The following is a 20,412-nucleotide window of genomic DNA, read 5'->3' on the forward strand; positions in this document are numbered from 1 at the left end:
GCCTCTGAGGCTCCCCACCTACCTCTGGGCCCTCAGCACAGTGGCTGGAGCAGCCTGGGGACCACTCGGTGCTGCTTTGAAGTGGAGTGTTTTCAGGTCGGTACAGAACGTGCCTGCACGCAGTTCAGACCCGCCGGGAAACTGGCCCAGGGCGAGGCCCGCGACATGGAGCCGGTCTGCTGGGATACTCACCACCCGCCACGGAAGGGACTGTGTCAGAGTTTTAACGTGCATTTTATTCATGCATTCATTTGTTTTTTATTTTTGCTAACTTGGGCAAGTGTACACCTGAACCTGAAGACTTGGCCAGAAATATGCAGCCTTCATGCCAGCGAGTAGCAGGCCTCGTGGCGCTGGTCCCCTCACTGGTGGCTCACAGACTTTCAGAAAGACAGACGCCAAGTCTCCACTGCTCTGCAGACACTCACCCCCTTGTTGTGCTCGGATTATTCTTCCAAGGGCAGTGGTTCTTGCAGCTTCACTGGGGGGACCTTGGGAGAGGAATTCTTCAAAGGCTCACTGTTTTCTGAGCCCTCCCCACCCCTCTCTTTCCTTCCTTCATCTTCCCTTCTTTTTAATCTGCTGTGGTTTTCACCCCTGGTTGCCAAATACGTCTTAGAAGATACCGTCTATTCTGAACCACAGTTCGTAGAACATCAAAAAGCTTTTAGGATATTTCACCACAAATTTGGCTCATTTCTTGGCCTCACTTGTCAACAGATTTAAATAATTCTAGATAAAGGAGTTTCTGTGAAAAAGTCTCTGCTCTCCCCTGCACCTATTCCTGCCCAATTTCTTCGTTCTGCAAAAGAAAAGTCGTCTTCTGCTCCCTCTCTTTTAAAAATCATAATCCAAAGGCCCAGGCCTCTTGGAAAGGCGGCACAGATTTGGCCACATTCTGCTACGTCAGCGGTAACCCCTACAGAACTGTAGGACCTCCTTTCCCTTACCGAGTTCCTCCGCTCATAGAAGCCCTCGTGCACACTCACACACATTCACACGTGCACACGCAACACGTGCAACATGTGCACATACGTGCAAGTGCAGGCATGTTCGTGTAAGCGCACACACACGTGCAATACACATGCACGCACCCACATCACTGAGCGTCCACGAGAGATGTTCCCGTACATCACTGGTCCGCATCAGCAGCAGTTCCCTCAGGGTAGCCACTCTGCAGTTAATTTAACGTTCAGCCAGTCTTTATGGAAAGCATACGGTGGACCAAATACCGCTCTAGGTTCCGGGGAAATCACAGTGAAGAGTTCCTGCCTTTGTGGAGTTTATATTCTAGAACAGCGCCGTCCGGTAGAACATCCCTCAGTGAGAGCGATGGCCCGCATTGCTTAATACAGTAGCCACCAGCCACGTGCAGCTACTGGGCACTCGGAATGTGCCCGGTGCAACTGAAAACGGATCTTAGATTTTATTTAATTTTAATTAATATAAATGTAAAGAGGCACATGTGGCCAGTGGCGGCTGTGTTAGGAGAAAATGGGTAGATACTCTCTCCTGCCTCTTCCTTTAACCACAAAAATATATAAGTAAATTTTGAATATTAAAAAGTGCTATGCAGGGAACTATACTCAATATCTTATAGTAACCTATAATAGAAAAGAATCTGAAAAGGAATATATATATATATATATATTGGGTTGGCCAAAAAGTTTGTTTGGGTTTTTCTGTAAGATCTTACGGAAAAACCCTATATATATATATATCTGTATAACTGAACAATTTTGCTGTACACCTGAAACTAACACAACATTGTAAATCAATTATATCTCAATGACTATATATATATATATATGGTGCTATGAAGAAAGCAAAGCAGGGAGAGAGTGACTGGGGAACTGGGAGAGGCAGTATTTTACACGGAATGGTGGTCAGGAAAGGCCTCTCTGTGGAAGGGTGACTTTCACATGGAGCCGTGAAAACCGAGGAGCTCTAGGGGTGGACTTCCTGGCAAAGGCCCTGTGATGGAAGGGATACACCTGTTCCAGCAGCCAGAGTGATAGGGGCAAGTGGGGAGGGGAGCAGGGACCAGAAGGGGCCGGGGTTGGAGCTCACTCTGATGGGACCCAAGAGAGGGCTTCATGCAGAACAGTGTCCTGAACTGATTCCTACCTTAAAATCTCCCTCTGCATGACTATCATCAAAAAGAATACAAATAACAAATGTTGGCAGGGATATGAAGAAGAGGGAGCCCTCATGCACTGTTGGTGGGAATGTAAATTGGTGCAGCCACTGTGGAGAATAGTATGCATGTTTCTCAAAAACTAAAAATAGAACTACCATAGGACCCAGCAATTCCACTCCTGGGTATATTTTGTAAAAAAAAAAAAAAAGTACTAATTTGAAAAGATATATGCGCCCCAGTGTTCATAGCAGCATTATTTACAATAGCCAAGATATGGAAGCAACCTATGTGTCCGTCAACAGATAAATGGATAAAGAAGATGTGATACACACACACACACACACACACACAATGGAATACTACTCAGCCTTCAAAAGAATGAAATTTTACCATTTGCAACACCATGGATGGATTTGGAGGGTATTATGCTCAGTGAAGTAAGCCAGACAGAGAAAGACAAACACAAATCACTTATATGTAGAATCTAAAAAGTACAACAAACTAGTGAGTATAACGAAAAAGAAGCAGACTCACAGATACAGAGAACAAACCAGTGGTTACCAGTGGGGAGAGGGAAAGGGGAGGGGCAAGATAGGAGGAGAGGATTAAGAGGTACAAACTGTTGGTCATAAAATAAGCTACAAGGATATATTGTACGCCATGAGGAATACAGCAAATATTTTGTAGTACTATAAATGGAGTATAACTTTTTTTTTTACAAGTTTTGTGTGTGTGTGTGCGGTACACAGGCCTCTCACTGTTGTGGCCTCTCCCGTTCCGGAGCACAGGCTCCGGACGCGCAGGCTCAGTGGCCATGGCTCACGGGCCCAGCCGCTCCACGGCATGTGGGATCTTCCCGGACCGGGGCACGAACCCGTGTCCCCTGCATCGGCAGGCGGACTCTCAACCACTGCACCACCAGGGAAGCCCCCTGGAGTATAACTTTTAAAAACTGTGAATCACTACATTGTATACCTGTAATTTATATAATATTATACACCAACTATACTTCAATTTTTAAAAAACCTTTAGAGATTAAAAATAACATTTAATTGCTTTTCAGTACCAAAATGAATTTCAAACCATAAATAAAGCCCATCAAGAAGCAGAAAGAAAATCCCTGTGCTGCTCTAGAGAGGAAGTAAGCAGGAGGCCTGTGGAGGCTTCCAGACGGGAGATGGAAGTGGTCCGATACTGGGTTTATTTTGAAGACAGAGTCAACAGGATCGCTGATGGACTAATTTGGGGGTGAGGTAAAGAGGATTTTGGCCTGAGTGTGCCATAGAGATGGAGATGAAGAGCTGTAGACATGGTGGGGGGGTGGGCAGGACCCATGTTTGAGGGGGAAAATCAAGAGTCTGATGTTCAGCTAAACATGTCAATTTGGGTGTTGTCAGCAAAAAGACACAGCTCCCCTCTGCTCTGCTGTGCCCATCTCCTGTCCTCACCAGTGCCCTGAGGGACCCTCACCCACTGCTGATGAAATTGCCCAGCATCACTTTGTTATAAGGCAGAAACTAACACACAATTGTAAAGCAATTATACTCCAATAAAGGTGTTTAAAAAAAGAAAGAAAGAAAGAAATTGCCCATCATGAAAATGCCTCAGAGTGGCCGTTTCTGGGTTCACAGGGGAGGGATGCCCCTCCCCCGAGTCCTGCACAGGTTTGTCACCTGACCCCCTAAGCAGATAAGTGGGGCCCCAAGTCCCAGAGGGTTGCTCTTGAAAATAAGTCCATTAATTCTTCCTTGAGCCCTCTCTTCAGTGGAACTCAAACCCAGGCCAGTGGGAGGGACGGGAGAGGATATGCTATCCCCTCCATCCCCTTTCCCCCGGATGTCATGTCGGCTACCCCTGTTTCCAAACACACAATGAAAGGCCATCCTCTATGGAAGCCCGTGCATTTAGATACTCAGCGTGGTCCAGCCCATCACTTCCCCTGTGGGGGTTCTGTTAACATAACCTACCTTATAATAAGCAAATTGTTCCTGTACTCCTAAATTAATATTTGTTTAATGCAATTCCAATCAACATTCTAACAGAATTTTATTTTGCAGATGATTCTGATTCATGAGAACTGATTTACATTAATAGGTGATCAGAATAACCCAGACTTATTTGGCAAAAGAAGAATGATAAAGAGAAACTCACTCTACCAGATGTTAAAACATGCTCTAATCTACAAAAAAAAATTTAAGTGAAGCATAAGTTGTAAGGCTCAAGAGCTAGAGAAGAGGTAGAGAACAGATAATCCAGAAACACCCTAGTATACAGAAAAATTTAATGTACGGCCAAGGTGGCTTCACAAATTAGTGAGAAATAAATAACACTATACATGTTATTGAGATAATTGATAACTTTCAAGAAAAATGGTTAGAATTGTATCTCACAGCTTACCCCAAGATCAGTTCGGTTCAAGTCCAGACAAGTTATATGTAAAAAATAAAGCCAAGCGCTTCCCTGGTGGCGCAGTGGTTGAGAGTCCGCCTGCCGATGCAGGGGACACGGGTTCGTGCCCCGGTCTGGGAAGATCCCACATGCCGCGGAGCAGCTGGGCCCATGAGCCATGGCCGCTGAGCCTGCGCATCCGGAGCCTGTGCTCCGCAATGGGAGAGGCCACAACAGTGAGAGGCCTGCATAACGCAAAAAAAATAAAATAAAATAAAGCCAAAACACTCTAAGAAAACATAGAATAATAGGTCTCAGCTATCAAAGCAGGGAATCACCTTCTAAATGTAAAATCACAATGAAAGAAACCACAAGAGGAAAAGACTGATAAATTTGCCGTTTAAAAATGAAAAATTTCTCCCTGTAAAACATGAAAAAATACCATATGCAAAACTAAAAGGTAAATGACAGACTGGAAAATTTTTGCAACAAATATAGAAAGGTACTAATGTTTTTAATATAGAGAGAACTCATAAATTAATAATAAAACCACTGGGCATCACAATATAAAAATGACATAGGGACTTTCCTGGTGATCCAGTGGGTAAGACCCTGCGCTCCCAATGCAGGGGCCCTGGGTTCAATCCCTGGTCAGGGAACTAGATCCCGCATGCATGCTGCAACTAAGAAGTCCGCATGCCACAACTAAAGATCCCACGTGCCACAACTAAGACCCGGCACAGCCAAAATAATTAATTAATTAATTAATTGATTGATTTTAAAAAATAATAATAAAGTATGTTTTTTTAAAATGGCATAAATCCACAATTCACAAAAGAATACAAATGGCAAGTGAATCTTTGAAAACTGTTCACCCTTATTAGCAATCAAGAGAAGCACCAAAGCATATTAAAGCAGTTTTCCCATATCTAATTGGCCAGGCTTTTTCATGGTAATATTTCATGTAAGCTAAGTGGTGAGTCGGGCATTCATTCACTGCCTGCGAAAAGGCCAAATGATGCAAAAACTTGGCCATATGAGTCAAGAGAATGTAAAATGTTGACCTCCTTTGACCCAGTGCTTTCACTTCAGAAATAAGGACTAAGGGTATTGACTACAATGTTGTCAGAAGAGCCAAAAATTAGGAATAAATGTCCAACAAAAGTCCAATGGCTAATTACATCATGTATGGTATATCCCTACAATGTAATGTCATGCAGCCATTTCTTAATCATGCTTTTGCTCAAAGTTTGTGAAAATGGGAAATGTTCAAGTGAAATGAAGGAACTACGATATTTGGGGCGATGTTTTTCTTTTTTATACTTTGATGCCTTTTCTGGATTTTCTATAGTGATTTTACCTTTATGTTAATAAACGAAACATTCATATCCATCTTCTAACTCCTATATAAATTCCACTCGCCAGCCCCAGGCAAGCATCTTGCTTCTGATGTACCGTCCATAAAAGCGGCTTGCGAACCCAGCCAACACTCACTGCAAGGTGCCCTCCAGCACCCTACCCACCACTTCATAAGATCTCAGTGCCCTTGTTGCTTTTCTGTATCCCTTGGTCTCTAAACATGAATGAGTGACCTGCATCCTCATTTGCTTGCTCTGGGCCCGTCCCCACTGCCCTTCCCAGAGAATGGAAGAGAAGAAAAATGTGATCTTTCACGTTTAGGAGTACCCACTCTCACACCATCTGTGCGCACCTGGGTATTTGCTTTGGGTGCCAGTTGGGCTGAGTCATGGGAGCAACTTAGAAAGAAATGCTAGTTTCTTTTGCCCTGTGAGGAAACACTGACACTCTCTTTGTTCTTGTCCCACAGGTATGATGCTGCCTCTTGTGTTTAGCCATTGGAACAGTTACAATCTTCTGCACTGAAATCATTCTGGAAACTCAAGCACCAGACTTCAGCGTTCAAGTGAAGCCAAAGCCATTGGAGCGGGGCATAAAGCCAAAAGCCTTTTATCTTAGTAGTTCCAAAACTTTCACTGCCCCTTCCCTACCCGCCCCCGTCCCCCCAATAAGCCATTGCACACAGACAGACAGCATGGCGAGCAAACGAAAATCCACAACCCCGTGCATGGTTCGGACATCACAAGTAGTAGAACAAGACGTGCCCGAGGAAGGAGACAGGGCCAAAGAGAAAGGAATCGGCACGCCACAGCCCGAAATGGCCAAGGACGCTTGGGCAGCAGAACCTGAAAACTCTTCCAAAGAAAATGAAGTGATAGAGGTGAAGTCTACAGGGGAAAATCAATCCAAAAAACTCCAAGGTGGTTATGAATGCAAATACTGCCCCTACTCCACGCAAAACCTGAACGAGTTCACGGAGCACGTTGACACGCAGCACCCCAACGTGATTCTCAACCCGCTCTACGTGTGTGCCGAATGTAACTTCACAACCAAAAAGTACGACTCCTTGTCTGACCACAACTCCAAGTTCCACCCCGGGGAGACCAACTTCAAGCTGAAGCTCATCAAGCGCAACAATCAGACCGTCCTGGAGCAGTCCATCGACGCCACGAACCACACCGTGTCCCTCCCCACCAGCGGCCCCGGGAGCGCGGACAGTGACCCCGGGATCTCGGTGAGTAAAACCCCCATCATGAAGCCAGGGAAACCGAAAGCCGATGCCAAGAAGGTGCCCAAGAAGCCAGAGGAGGCCGCCCCCGAGAACCACGTGGAAGGGACCACCCGCCTGGTGACAGACGCGGCCGAGATCCTCTCAAGACTCGGGGGCGTGGAGCTCCTCCAGGACACCTTAGGACACGTTATGCCTTCTGTCCAGCTCCCACCAAATATCAACCTTGTCCCCAAGGTCCCCGTGCCGCTGAACACTACCAAATACAACTCTGCCCTGGACACCAACGCCACCATGATCAACTCCTTCAACAAGTTCCCTTACCCAACGCAGGCTGAGCTGTCCTGGCTCACAGCTGCTTCCAAACACCCGGAAGAGCACATCAGAATCTGGTTTGCCACCCAGCGCTTAAAGCATGGCATCAGCTGGTCCCCGGAGGAGGTGGAAGAGGCCCGGAAGAAGATGTTTAATGGCACCATCCAGTCGGTGCCCCCAACGATCACTGTGCTGCCCGCCCAGTTGGCCCCCACCAAGATGTCACAGCCCATCCTCCAGACAGCGCTTCCGTGCCAGATCCTCGGCCAGACCAGCCTCGTGCTGACTCAGGTGACCAGCGGGCCGACGACCGTCTCTTGCTCCCCCATCACGCTCACCGTGGCCGGAGTGACCAACCACGGCCAGAAGAGACCTCTGGCGACTCCCCAAGCTGCCCCCGAGCCCAAGCGCCCGCACATCGCTCAAGTGCCAGAGCCTCCGCCCAAGGTGGCCAACCCTTCGCTGACCCCGGCCAGCGACCGCAAGAAGACGAAGGAGCAGATCGCACACCTCAAGGCGAGCTTCCTCCAGAGCCAGTTCCCCGACGATGCTGAGGTCTACCGGCTCATCGAGGTGACCGGCCTCGCCAGGAGCGAGATCAAGAAGTGGTTCAGCGACCACCGGTATCGGTGTCAAAGGGGCATCGTCCACATCACCAGCGAATCCCTTGCCAAAGACCAGCTGGCCATCGCAGCTTCCCGACACGGCCGCACTCACCACGCATACCCAGACTTTGCCCCGCAGAAGTTCAAAGAGAAAAGCCAAGGTCAGGTGAAAATCCTGGAAGACAGCTTTCTGAAAAGCTCTTTCCCGACCCAAGCAGAACTGGACAGGCTAAGAGTGGAGACCAAGCTGAGCAGGAGAGAGATCGACTCCTGGTTCTTGGAGAGGCGGAAGCTTCGGGACAGCATGGAACAGGCCGTCCTGGATTCCATGGGGTCCAGCAAGAAAGGCCCAGACTCGGTGGCCCCCAATGGTGCTCTGTCTCGACTCGACCAGTTCTCCAGCGCCCAGGTGCCCGGTTCTTTGCCCAGCCCTTCACCAGCAATTACAAAAAATCAAGAACAGGTTCATCTCCTGAGGAGCACGTTTGCAAGAACCCAGTGGCCAACCCCCCAGGAGTATGACCAGCTGGCGGCAAAGACCGGCCTGGTCCGAACTGAAATCGTGCGTTGGTTCAAGGAGAACAGATGCTTGCTAAAAACTGGAACCTTAAAGTGGCTGGAGCGGTACCAGCAGCGGCACGTGGCGGATGATCATGGCTACGACGCCCCGTCGAGGAGGGCAGCAAAAGCCGTCATCGCCGAGAGCTCGAAGAACGGGAGCGAGGGCGGTCCGCAGTATCACAAGGACCCCAAAAAGCTCTGCAAAGAGGACTTGGAGAAGCTGGGCCCCAGGATGAAAGCAGGCGGCGAGCAAGCAAGAGACGGTTTGCTGGCAAAGCCCTCGGAGGCCACCTCGGACAGATCAGAGGGCAACAGTCGGGACGGCCAGGGCAGCGACGAGAATGAGGAATCGGGCATCGTGGATTGGGTGGAGGTGACGGTCGGAGAGGAGGACGCCGTCTCAGACAGGTCGGACAGCTGGAGTCAGACGGCAGCAGAAGGTGCGGCGGAACTGGCCGACTCGGACTCCGACAGCGTCCCTGCTGAGGCCAGCCAGGCCTAGACAGGTAACGCCACCTGTCCCCCCGGGAGCCAGGGCAGGAGGCTGGGTGTCTTTCTTTCTATTGGCAGAGTCGATACAGGTGTTGGGTACAGAGATATGGACACAGATCATGGGTTCTTCTTTCAAGCTCTTTTAAGACAAAGGAAGAAGAATAGGTGTTGCTAGATTTTATGTTTTTATTTGCAAGGTAGAGCTGATAGGTGACAGCATCACTGCCTGTGGCCTTTGGGGGCTCCATCCGTTCTAAAGTCTAGTAACAAGATAACACAACACAAGGCCTGTTTTGTGTTCACTGGTGTAAGAGACAAACATGAAAGGATATGTCTTTTTCTTTTCTTTTTGGATTTTTTAAAGAATAAGTGTCTACGTTTACTGAATAAAAATTTGGGATTGTTTCCTTTAACCTGAAAGGTTTTGAAAGTACCTGGTATTTACCTCGCCGCGGCTAAAGGAAGGTGCGCCCACGTATGTCTCATTAAGTAACCCCGCTTGTTGCTGTGCTGATGGGGTCCCCAGAGCCCCTTCAAATCTGGAGGAGACTGGTGTAAATTAGGTCTGTGGAGCCACAAAAGCCTGGGAGGTTACCATGGTCACTAATGGCCATGTCATCCGCAAAACGGGACGTGCCACCCAAGCCCTTGGTGTTTATGCTTCACCAGAGGTCTGTGCAAGTCAGGGCCTGAAGCATGGCAGCTTTCTTGATGGTATGTTTAGAAAAGGGGGCGGGGTGGGGGGGATGGCAGAGAGAGGGATACAGGAGGGAAAGGTCTACCTTGGCCAAAGCCGAAGTATTCCAAGGGCAGCTTAGAACCAGGAGGGAGATGCACGATTTACAATTTACAATCTGCCCGGCTTGGCTTCTCCAGAGGTCACTTAAAAGGCAATGGAAGCCCCGCGCCACCACCATGTCATCTTTAAACATAGTGAAAGGTAAAAACCTCTAGAATGATTGATAAGGTCCCCAAGGGAGCCCTGGAAACTACCATACCTTTTTATTTATGAACTTGGACAACTTTGGCCAGCCATGCCCCTCATTAATTCATTTATTCAGTAATAAAACGAGGCACCTGGCAAATAAATAAAGTCCTCTAGAAACCTTATTTTAGCCGGTTCCATCAGCTATTAAAAGAGCAATTTAATGAGCAGCCAATCACAGAATGCCATCAAGTCTTTCTCCTCCAACTTTGCAGGAGGAAGTGGTAATGGGTTGCAGGTGAGGGAGGTGAGCTAGTGATAGGAGGGGTTAAAGGGCATTACGCATCGCACCAACCACCCACCTCCACCCGGCTACAACGGTTTCAACCTCCCTCTAGCCATTTTCTTGTTTCTTATAAGAATCTACCAGGGACTACCCTGGCAGGCCAGTGGTTAAGACTTTGCCTTCCAATGCAGGGGGTGCGGGTTCGATCCCTGGTCGGCGAGCTGAGATCCCACATGCCTCACTGGCCAAAAAACCAAAACATAAAACAGAAGCAATTTGTAACAAATTCAGTTTTAAAAAAGGACCCTACCAAACCAGCCCATATCCCCCTTGTTGAAATGAAGGAGCAATTTTTTTTTTTTGTCCAATCAGATTCTGCCTGAAAGCTCCTAGTTTGCCCCATCTTCCATCCCAGATTGTTCTGATGCATAAACATAAGTCTACGTGATTGCTTTTTCCACCTACCACACAGTAGACAGTTGGGTTCAATTCAATTCAACAAATACGTCCTGAGCGCCTACTGTATGTGGGCGAATGTGCTAGGCACTAGAGAGGACAGGATGAAGAAGATAGAGTCCTCCTTCACCTAGAGCTCAGTCAGACCAACAAGAAGGGAAATTGCTCTTCCTTTATTCACCAGGGTGCTCCGTGGCATGATGGAGACATGCACGCAGGAGGGGCACCCAGGCTGGAAGTCAGGGAAGGCTTCCTGGAGGAGGGGACAGCTGACTCAGGAGCTAGCCAAGTGCACAGACAAGGAAAAGAGTGTTTCAAGTGGAAGGAAGAGCCAAGCAAGGGTCCAGAGACAAGAAAAGGAATGGTGCAGCTGAGGAACCAAAAGAGGTTTGGCATAGCCAGAAAGTTGAGAAGAGGCAAACTAAAAGAAAACCTGATGGCTTTCCACAGCAGGCAAAAGTTATTCTGAACCAGTTGTGTTTGCTCAATTTGGACATAAGGATGCTAATTGTTCCTGTGTCCAGAGTGAGCTCTGGGTGCACATCGCTGAGTGGGAGGTATCTAGGGATGGGAGCCCCCCAGAGGCCCCCAAGGCCACCTGTCCCCATCTTTTCTCTCCCAAACTATACCAACATCAACAGTTGACAGCGCCCATCTGAGTTGGTTGCCACTGTGCTTGACCCCCACCTGAGGCCCAAGAGAAGGAGAAGGGGGAAGAAATGCTGAAACCATAAAGAGAAGCTTTGGGGAGGGAGGGAGGGAGGGAGGAAGGGAGGGAGGGAGGAAGGGAGGGAGGGAGGGAGGAAGGAAGGAAGGAAGGAAGGAAGGAAGGAAGGAAGCCAGGCCTCCTGAGTTCAGAGACTGAGCTGGGCGCTGTGGCCACAGATGGTCTCATTCAATTCTCCTAGCGGCCCTGAGAGGTAAGCTTCTCTATATTTTTATAAAACCAGAAACTGAGACTCAGAAACCAAGGAACTTATCCACATTCTCCCAGCCAGCACCTCGGTTTCACTCCGGAGCCTTCGTTCTTCCTACTGCCGTTTCTGCCTCTTTATTTCTGACAGAAATTCCCCATTTCTGATTGATAGCACCTCCCACCCCTGACCCACTCCTGTGGCGGCAGATACCTAGGGTTTTTAGAGTTGACTTTTGAATTAACATCAAATAATTCAGAGATGCAGGAACTAGTCAAGTCCCCCCAAAAACCAGGAACACCCAGGAACCGCTCTTTTATGTTTATTTATGGCGAACGCCACAAGTGTGTGCTAGAAGACATTCCTAAACAACATGCTAAGATCCACTCAACACCTGTGACATCCGATATCCCTAATGGGCCTCCTGATGCTTTTCAGGTGCCACTGAATTGAGAAAGGGGCCGCCGTCTCTGTGCCGGTGGCGGCAGCCAAAAGTTCTCCCAAGTCCCGACAGAGGCACCCCTTCAAGGAAGCTTCCAACCTCGAGGGGAAAAAAACCTCTCCAAATACTTCACAGCTTTTATGAACCAAACACATGGTTCTCTTGAAATTCATAAATATTCAGTGATGTCTTTATTTAAACACATATTTATTTAGGAACCTGCAGTTGAGTGCAGTTGCCACACATATAATAATCCTGGGAATGATGCATGGTTTTGATTTCATGAAAGGTGTTATGTGATGCACATATGAGAGAGAGAGAGAGTGAGAAAAAACTTGGGTAAGCAGCCGGGCGCTGATTCTAGGATGGGATTTCCTCTGTGGGAGCGAAGCGTACCCACCCCGACCAATTCCTCTGGCTGAAGCTTGGAAAGGCTCAGGACAGTATTTGAATGTCCAGGCTCACCCTGGCCCTGAGATTAGACACAAAGATAAGGAATCCTTCCCAAGCCTTGAACTGGGGCATCTTGATTCAGTCTCTGGGTCCAAACAATTATCGAGCCATCCACTGAGAGATCTGTCCTGGTAAGAGGCCAAAAAATAAACTCCTCCTTTCCTAAAAATGAGTCAGAACACTTGAGCCAGAGAATGTCAGACATATGCCTTGATGGTTGGCCAAACGAAATTGCCCGGCTCTGCTACCACGAAGCATTTCCATTTATTTGTATATGCCATGTGTTCAGCATTCTTCCCAGCACATCTATTAAGTCATTTACACTTCATGACAACCTTCTGAGAGAGGTACGGCTCGTTCCCCATTTTACAGAGGGCCAAAAGGAGGCTCAGAGATGCTTGCCCTAGGTTCCTCAGCTAGCGGCTGGTGGAGCCTGGAGGCCCCCTCTCATCTGTCAGGTCACTGCCTGACCCAACCACCGTGGCACACCGCCTTGCCAACAGTGGCACCGCCATCACCGCCCAGGCTGGACCAATAGGACATGGTCATTTCTTAATTCTATGTGGAGTGGGAACTAATACACAACTATTCACTACTTTGCTGCCTCCTGATTTCTGACAGTTTCCATCTCCTGAGAATTAGGGATGACTTTGGGGAAGAGGGAAATCTGTGAAATGTCAGAAAAAAAATATTTTCCATAGTTCAGCTTGCTTAAAATATTCAAGGCTGCCAACATTGGATCCTGGCTACAATTTAAGATCTAGGATAGGTATACCCCCATCATCTGTTCAGATTAGCCGTCCAAATACAGATATGTGAATGGATGGATGGATAAATGAAAATGTCGTAATTAACTATTTCCCTGTCTCCCCAATCAGACCCTTAAAGGCAGGCATCATAGGCCATTAATCTCTGAATCCCTCAGTGCCTGATTCAGAACAGATGCTTAACAGCAGTTTATCGAACCAACCTGAGAATTAACAAAGATAGTTGGCTTCCAGTTATCCAGGATATGGTACCTCAGTCCTTTGCTTCTCCTCGTTTTTTTTTTTCTATCACTCACTAGTCCCATCAGATGACAGCCATCAGGGGAGAGGAACTGGGGACAAACTGCTTTCCCTGTGTGTGGGCAGCTTGAGGGAAAGGTCTGTTGGAGAATCGATCACTAGCTATTTACTGGGTGATACTTCTCAGGGACTGTACCTTAGCCTCGCTGCCCTGGTACCTCATGGAGGGTTAACTGCTATGACTTCTTTTACCTAATTCTGGAGTTTCTCACACTAGGAATTTCCATTGTGCTTTAGGCAGCTTGTAGTGACTTAGGAACGTAATGAAATCGAAGCCCCTCATTTTTCAGAGGAAGGATGCTAGCCCCAAGGAGTAGGAGCAGCTAGTCCAGAGATGCTCATAGTAAGTGCCTTGGCTCATTCATCCATCAGTATTTGTGGAAAGCCTGCAGTATGCCAGGCTCTGGAAGGCAGCAGTGCCCAGCATGTCCCTGCCCTCATGGAGCCCATAGTCTTTGACCAAATAATCTTCCATCAAACAAAAAGGAAATGTTGGGCTTCCCTGGTGGCGCAGTTGTTGAGAATCTGCCTGCCAATGCAGGGGACACGGGTTCGAGCCCTGGTCCGGGAAGATCCCACACGCCGCGGAGCAACTAGGCCCGTGAGCCACAACTACTGAGCCTGCACGTCTGGAGCCTGTGCTCTGCAACAAGAGAGGCCGCGATAGTGACAGGCCCGCGCACCGCGATGAAGAGTGGCCCCCACTTGCCACAACTAGAGAAAGCCCCCGCACAGAAACAAAGACCCAACACAGCAAAAATTAATTAATTAATAAACTCCTAAATTTCCTAATTAAATAAATTAATTAATAAAATCTTCTTTAAAAAAAAAGAAATTTTGCCAGGTGACAAGATTTTTTGAAAGAAAGGCGCATGGAACTGTGAGAATATAGATTAGGGCAATTTGACCTGATTTAGGGGGTTGGGCAAGGTTTCTCTAAACAAGCAGTGGATGAATTGAAATGCAAAAGGCTAAGTAGGAGTTGGCTGGGCAGAGAAACAGTCCAGGCAGAAGAAACCACATCCCCAAAGACCCTGAGACAGGAGGGAACTTGGTGCATCAGGGAACCTAAAAGGTGACTATCGTGGCTATGACTTGTCTGAGTTCACACTTCAAGGAAGTGCCGGATGTGCAGAGTTGACATGATGTAGGATAGTGTGAAGTTCTCCTCATCCGCTGAGAAATTACCTATTCTTTCTCCGTGTCACCATGCTTTCCTTTCTCAGTTCTAATTCAAATTAGACCATGCCCCTTCCCAATAAAAGAAAGTTGGACTCAGAAATATGACTGAGATAAGACTGAATAAATTACAATCACAGTGCTTGCTTTTCTATCTCATGGACTGCGGTGTTATTCTCTCTCAAGTCCACAGGGCCTAAGGGAAATCCCTACAGGGAAAAGGAAAGAGAAATAGGAACAGAAAGCTAGCACATGGGAAAAGAATTCTAATTGTTTCATGCTTCCCCAAAGGTAAAGTAATAGGGAAACAGATTTTGCTGAAGAATTAGGTAGTACTTTTTAACATTCCAAGGTGTCACCAAGATAGAAAGGGACAGCTGTGGGAGCCAGTGGGTTCCCTGTCCTGGACAGTGTTCAGGGAGAGGCAGGACATCCACTTGGTGGAAACGTTCGAACAGTGGCCATAAGAAAAGGGGCCCAGTGACTTTGCAGTTTCCCCCAAAGCTAAGAACTAGTGCTCTGGGATTAAGTGACCCATCGGGCAGTTGGTTCTCTACCATGCGGAATGTCCCTGACCAAGTGGTAGGATTCCAGGTAGAAGCCCAGGGGCTTAGCAAGAGGCCACACAGTCAAAATCACTGTAATACTCTTTAAAACAAACAAAAAAAACCACCTGAAATGTGAACTGTTTCATCAGTCTTGTGTAACCAGCCGCCTCTAACAGCACTGTGCTCTCTTCTTGTTTTTCATTCACTAATGAACATTTGAGTTTCCTCAGTAAGCCAGACTCAGTGCAGGGCGGGGGTCAGCAGTGAACTCTGTGGACATACGTTTAAAAAGGTGAACTGAGGGTGTCTGGGAGCAGGGTCTTCTGTAGAAGCGACCTGCAGCTGGGACCTGCTGCCCAAGGGGAAGGCAATGGGGCCAGGCTGTGTGCCCTTGGTGTCCTGCATCTTCCCAGCCTCACTTTGAGAGTGCCACCAGCTCCCACAGCCCAAGTCCTGCCCACCGCTACGTAGCCTGGGAGAGGTCAGAGGAGAATTGAAGTCCAGCAGTTCCAAGGGTGCTACTGGGGCCCAGAGCCATCCACAGACATCTGGAATCACTGAAAAAGCCAAAAAGAAGTGGCTTTGTCTCCCCCTCTCCAGGTCACCCTTTGGCTTTGCAATATGTTTTCTGTGGGGTTTTTTGTTTTGTTTTTTTAATGGCCTTGTTCGGCATTTATTTTTCATTATTAATGCATATGGCTGGAGGATTATACATGTTCATCCCCATAAGACAGGGAAAAACACATTGTCATAAAACAAATTGAAGATGATTCAAAGAAATGGAAAGATATCCCATGCTCCTAGATGGGAAGAATATTGTTAAAATGGCCACACTACCCAAAGCAATCCACAGATTCAATGCCATCCCTATCAAAATACTCATGACGTTTTTCACAGAACTAGAACAAATCATCCTAAAATTTACACGGAACCACAAAAGACCCAGAATTGCCAAAGCAATCCTGAGGGGACAAAAACAAAGCTGGAGGCATAACCCTCCCAGATAAGACCATCTACAAAGCTATAGTAATCAAAACATGATGGTATTGGCACAGAAACAGACATATAGATCAGTGGCACAGAAGAGCACAGAAATAAACCCACACACCTATGGTCAATTAATCTTCAACAAAGGACGCAAGAATATGCAATGGAGAAAAAAGAGTCTCTTCAGCAAGTGGTGCTGGGAAAGCTGGACAGCCTCATGTAAATCAATGAAGTTAGAACACACGTTCTCACCATACACAAAAATAAACTCAAAATGGTTTAAAGATCTAAATGTAAGACATGACACCATAAAACTCCTAAAAGAGAATATAGGCAAAACATTCTTGGACAAAAATCGTAGCAATATTTTCTTAGATCAGTCTCCCAAGGCAATAGAAATAAAAGCAAAAATAAATAAATGGGACTTAATCAAACTTAAAAGCTCTTGCACAGCAAAGGAAACCATCAACAAAAGACAACCTGAGTGGGAAAAAATATTTGCAAATGATGCAACCAACAAGGAGTTAATATCCAAAACATACAAACAGCTCATACAACTCAGTATCAAGAAAACAAACAACCCAATAAAAAAATGGGCAGAAGACCTAAATAGACATTTCTCCAGAGAAGACATGCAGATGGCCAACAGGCACATGAAAAGATGCTCAACATCGCTAATTATTAGAAAAATGCAAATCAGAAGCACAATGAGGTATCACCTCACACCTGTCAGAATGGCCATCGTCAAAAAGTCTACAAATAATAAATGCTGGAGCGGGTGTGGAGAAAAAGGAACCCTCCTACACTGTTGGTGGCAATATAAATTTGTATGTAAATACTATGGAAAACAGTACAGACATTCCTTAAAAATCTAAAAATAGAGCTACCATACGCTCCAGCAACCCCACTCTGGAAAAGATGAATACTCTAAATTCTAAAAGATACATGCACCCCAATGTTCATAGCAGCGCTATTTACAATAGCCAAGACATGGTAACAACCCAAGTGCCCATCAACAGACTATTGGCTTAAGAAAATGTAACATATATATATATATATATATATATGTAATAGAATGCTACTCAGCCATAAAAAAGAATGAAATATTGCCATTTGCAGCAACACGGATGGACCTAGAGAATATTATACTTAATGAATCAGAGAAAGACAAATATTACATGATATCACTTATATGTGGAATCTTAAAAATGATACAAATGAATCTATATACAAAACAGAAACAGACTCACAGACAGAGAAAACTAACTTATGGTTACCAAAGGGGAAAGAGAGGGCAGAGGGATAAATTAGGAGTATGGGATTAACAGATACACACTACTAAATAGGAAATAGAAAAGCAGGAAGGATTTACTATACAGCACAGGGAACTATATTGAATATCTTGTAATAACCTATAATGGAAAATAATCTGAAAAAATATTTATATATATATATATATATATATATATATATATAACTGAATCACTTTGCTGTACACCTGAAACACAATACTGTAAATCGACTATACTTCAATTTTTAAAAAACTGTCAGATGGAGAACCACCTTAATATTGAGGTTTATCTAAAAAGCAAATTTTTACATATTTTTATTACTTTCAAATAAACTGACAGCATAGTTGCTAAGATATTTTATAATTCATCAATAATCGGATTGTTTAAAAATTATTTGTTATAGAAAAATCACCGTGATAAAATCAACTTCTTTTTCTTCTAATAATTTATACTTGATATGCGTTATAAGAGTGTAATATTAATAGGCAAGATAATTCAAGCAGCCTGACTGATCTCATTAACTAGTCATCTTCAAATTCAGAAAACAAAAGAAATCAATAAATAAAAATAAAAAGCAAATTTTTGCCAATCACTTAAAGAGACAGGGTTCAGTTTTCTGTACATGAGAGAGAGGAGAGAGAGGAAATGTGTAAATTCTCACACACACAGGTGAGCTGACTTACCCCTAAGGCTGTAATTTTGCACCTGGCTTTCCTCAAGGAAAAAAGGAAGCAATATTTCTAGAGCACATGTATGCTTTGCACACCTTGCCTGTTGCCCTCCCAGCAGCCGGCTGGTGATGAATTGTGGAAGTGAGGCTCAGGGAGGTTAGGTAACTGACCTCGGCACACAGCTCCGAAGTGGCTGACCCTGGATCCAGCTTTCTCTGACTCCATGGCTGTTTCCTCCCTGCTCCACGGCGGAGACCACAGTCCTGTGCTGAGCTGACGTTCCTCAGCCTGGTTGGGAGAAGGAAAAATCGCTCTTTACCCACCTTTGGCCTTGTTTTCCTGGAGTCTTAAGAACTGTTCGCATGGACATCCACCCACAGGCAGCCTCCTTTCCGAAGACGGTGAAAGACCCAGTTTGCTGCGGGAAATCCTGTTCAGAGAGCACAGCGGGAGGCCGGCTGTGGTCCATGTGCACATCCTGGGTGCGTGTGGCTCTGCATGGGATCAGTGGTAAGGCACGTAGTCCTCTTCAGCTGCCCGGGACCGCCAGCCTGTCTTTGAAGCAGACCTGCGCGCTCCTGTGCCACGTGACTCCCTGCAGCGAGCAGCTGTGAACGTAGGGCAAGGAGGGTCAGGTGTGGCGAGAAGCAGTGAAAGTTGGATTGACCGCAGTAGAAACCAGGTTCCACCACTTACTACTTGCCTGACACCATTTAATCTCGCTAAACCCCCATCTCTTCACTGCAGATGGGCCTACCTCCCGGGTTACCAGGTTACCAAATGAGATGAGCCATATCACTTCGCCTTGGGCCTGGCACATAATAAGCATGAGATATATTTAAGCTGCTCTCACTGTTGTCACAACCATGATCGTTATTGCTTTTGACTCTGCCGCTGAGCAGTCATGTGACCCGGGGCAATCGCTTTTCCTCCCCCGAGCTTCCTTTTTTCTTTCCTCGTGAAATGAGTGATGTTGGCAGCATCACCTATAAGGATCCCTGTAGCTCTTACGATCCGGTGACATTTGCTGGATCACTTTTGGATGGTACCAGATCCCAAGGACACCCTGGAATCTGGTTTCATCCACAGACGTTTCTTTTGCAAGCTGTTTCCTTAACTCCAATATTCAGTCTTATTGTCGGGAGCATTTAGGGAATGTGGGTACATTTGACACCCAGACGTTAAGAATGACGAACAATATAGATAATCTGCTGCTGCCTTCAGCTAAGAAGTCTGGTATTCTTGTTCTTGGTCCTCTGCACAAGAAAAAGACCAGAACTTCTCAGGGCCTTCTCGGCTACTTAGAGAAGTGACTGAGCAGTAACGCAGCCTTACCAGGAGGGAGGCAAAGAAAAAGCCAGTGTCTTCAGGAAGCTACAGATTTGACCACCTTCCAGCCTGTCATGGAATCCTGACTACGTCCTTTACAGCCCGGAGCCCTCCCCTTGGATTCGAGCTCAGGATCCTTGGATCCCAGGAACCCACAGAGGAAATGGAGGTCGGCCTTAGTTTCCTGAGGCTGCCATCAAGTACCACAAACGGGGTGGCTTAACCGACAGGAATTTATTCTCCCACTTCCAGTCTGGAGACTGGAAGTCTGGTGCTGGCAGGGTTGCTTCCTTCTGAGGGCTGCGTGGGAACGTGTGTTCCTTGCTTCTCTGCTAGCTTCTGGCGGGTTGCTGGCAATCCTTGCCTTATAGATGCAACACCCCAATTTCTGCCTCCGTCTCCCCATGATGTTCTCCCTGTGTCTGTCTCCGTGTCCAAATTTCCCCTTTTTATAAGGACACCAGCCCTATGGGATTAGGTCCCACCCTAATGACCTCATTTTAACATTGATCGCCTCTGTGAAGGAATTCCCAAATATGGTTATGTTCTGAGGTACTAAGGGGTAGGACTTCAACATATCTTTGGGGGTTGCGAGGGCACAATTTAACCCATAAGAAGGTCCTTGGACTATTTTCATTACTTCAAAGTACATAAGAATTAAACACGTCTCCATACTGACTCAGTAAACACTGTTTAAGGGCACAGGCTCTGGAAATTGCCTGGGTTGGAATTTTGGCTCTGCCATTTTCTAGCTGTGTGATCTTGGGCAAGGTTT

The 20,412-nt window shown here is 46.5% G+C and overlaps 2 protein-coding genes across 6 annotated transcripts in view; one reads left to right on the forward strand and one right to left on the reverse strand.

Moving 5' to 3' along the window:
* ZHX2 (zinc fingers and homeoboxes 2) overlaps window positions 1–20,412 on the forward strand; it is a 172,037-nt gene that overhangs the window by 149,722 nt on the left and 1,903 nt on the right. For all 3 annotated transcript variants that reach the window (XM_059995135.1, XM_059995137.1, XM_059995136.1), the window contains one exon: window positions 6,357–9,102. In XM_059995135.1, the coding sequence (XP_059851118.1) occupies window positions 6,582–9,098 (2,517 nt within the window). In that variant the 5' untranslated portion in view covers window positions 6,357–6,581 and the 3' untranslated portion in view covers window positions 9,099–9,102. The remainder of the gene's footprint in view (window positions 1–6,356; window positions 9,103–20,412) is intronic.
* Window positions 1–20,412, reverse strand: part of DERL1 (derlin 1) — a 113,513-nt gene that overhangs the window by 28,445 nt on the left and 64,656 nt on the right. For 2 of the 3 annotated variants that reach the window (XM_059995141.1, XM_059995139.1), the window contains exon 8: window positions 18,479–18,596. In XM_059995141.1, coding sequence (XP_059851124.1) covers window positions 18,479–18,596 — 118 coding nt within the window. Of the gene's footprint in view, window positions 1–18,352; window positions 18,597–20,412 lie in introns of those variants that run through there. The other variant, XM_059995138.1, reaches the window with a different exon arrangement.

This window comes from Delphinus delphis, chromosome 17 (genome assembly GCF_949987515.2).
Source record: "Delphinus delphis chromosome 17, mDelDel1.2, whole genome shotgun sequence".
Classification (NCBI taxonomy): Eukaryota; Metazoa; Chordata; class Mammalia; order Artiodactyla; family Delphinidae; genus Delphinus; species Delphinus delphis.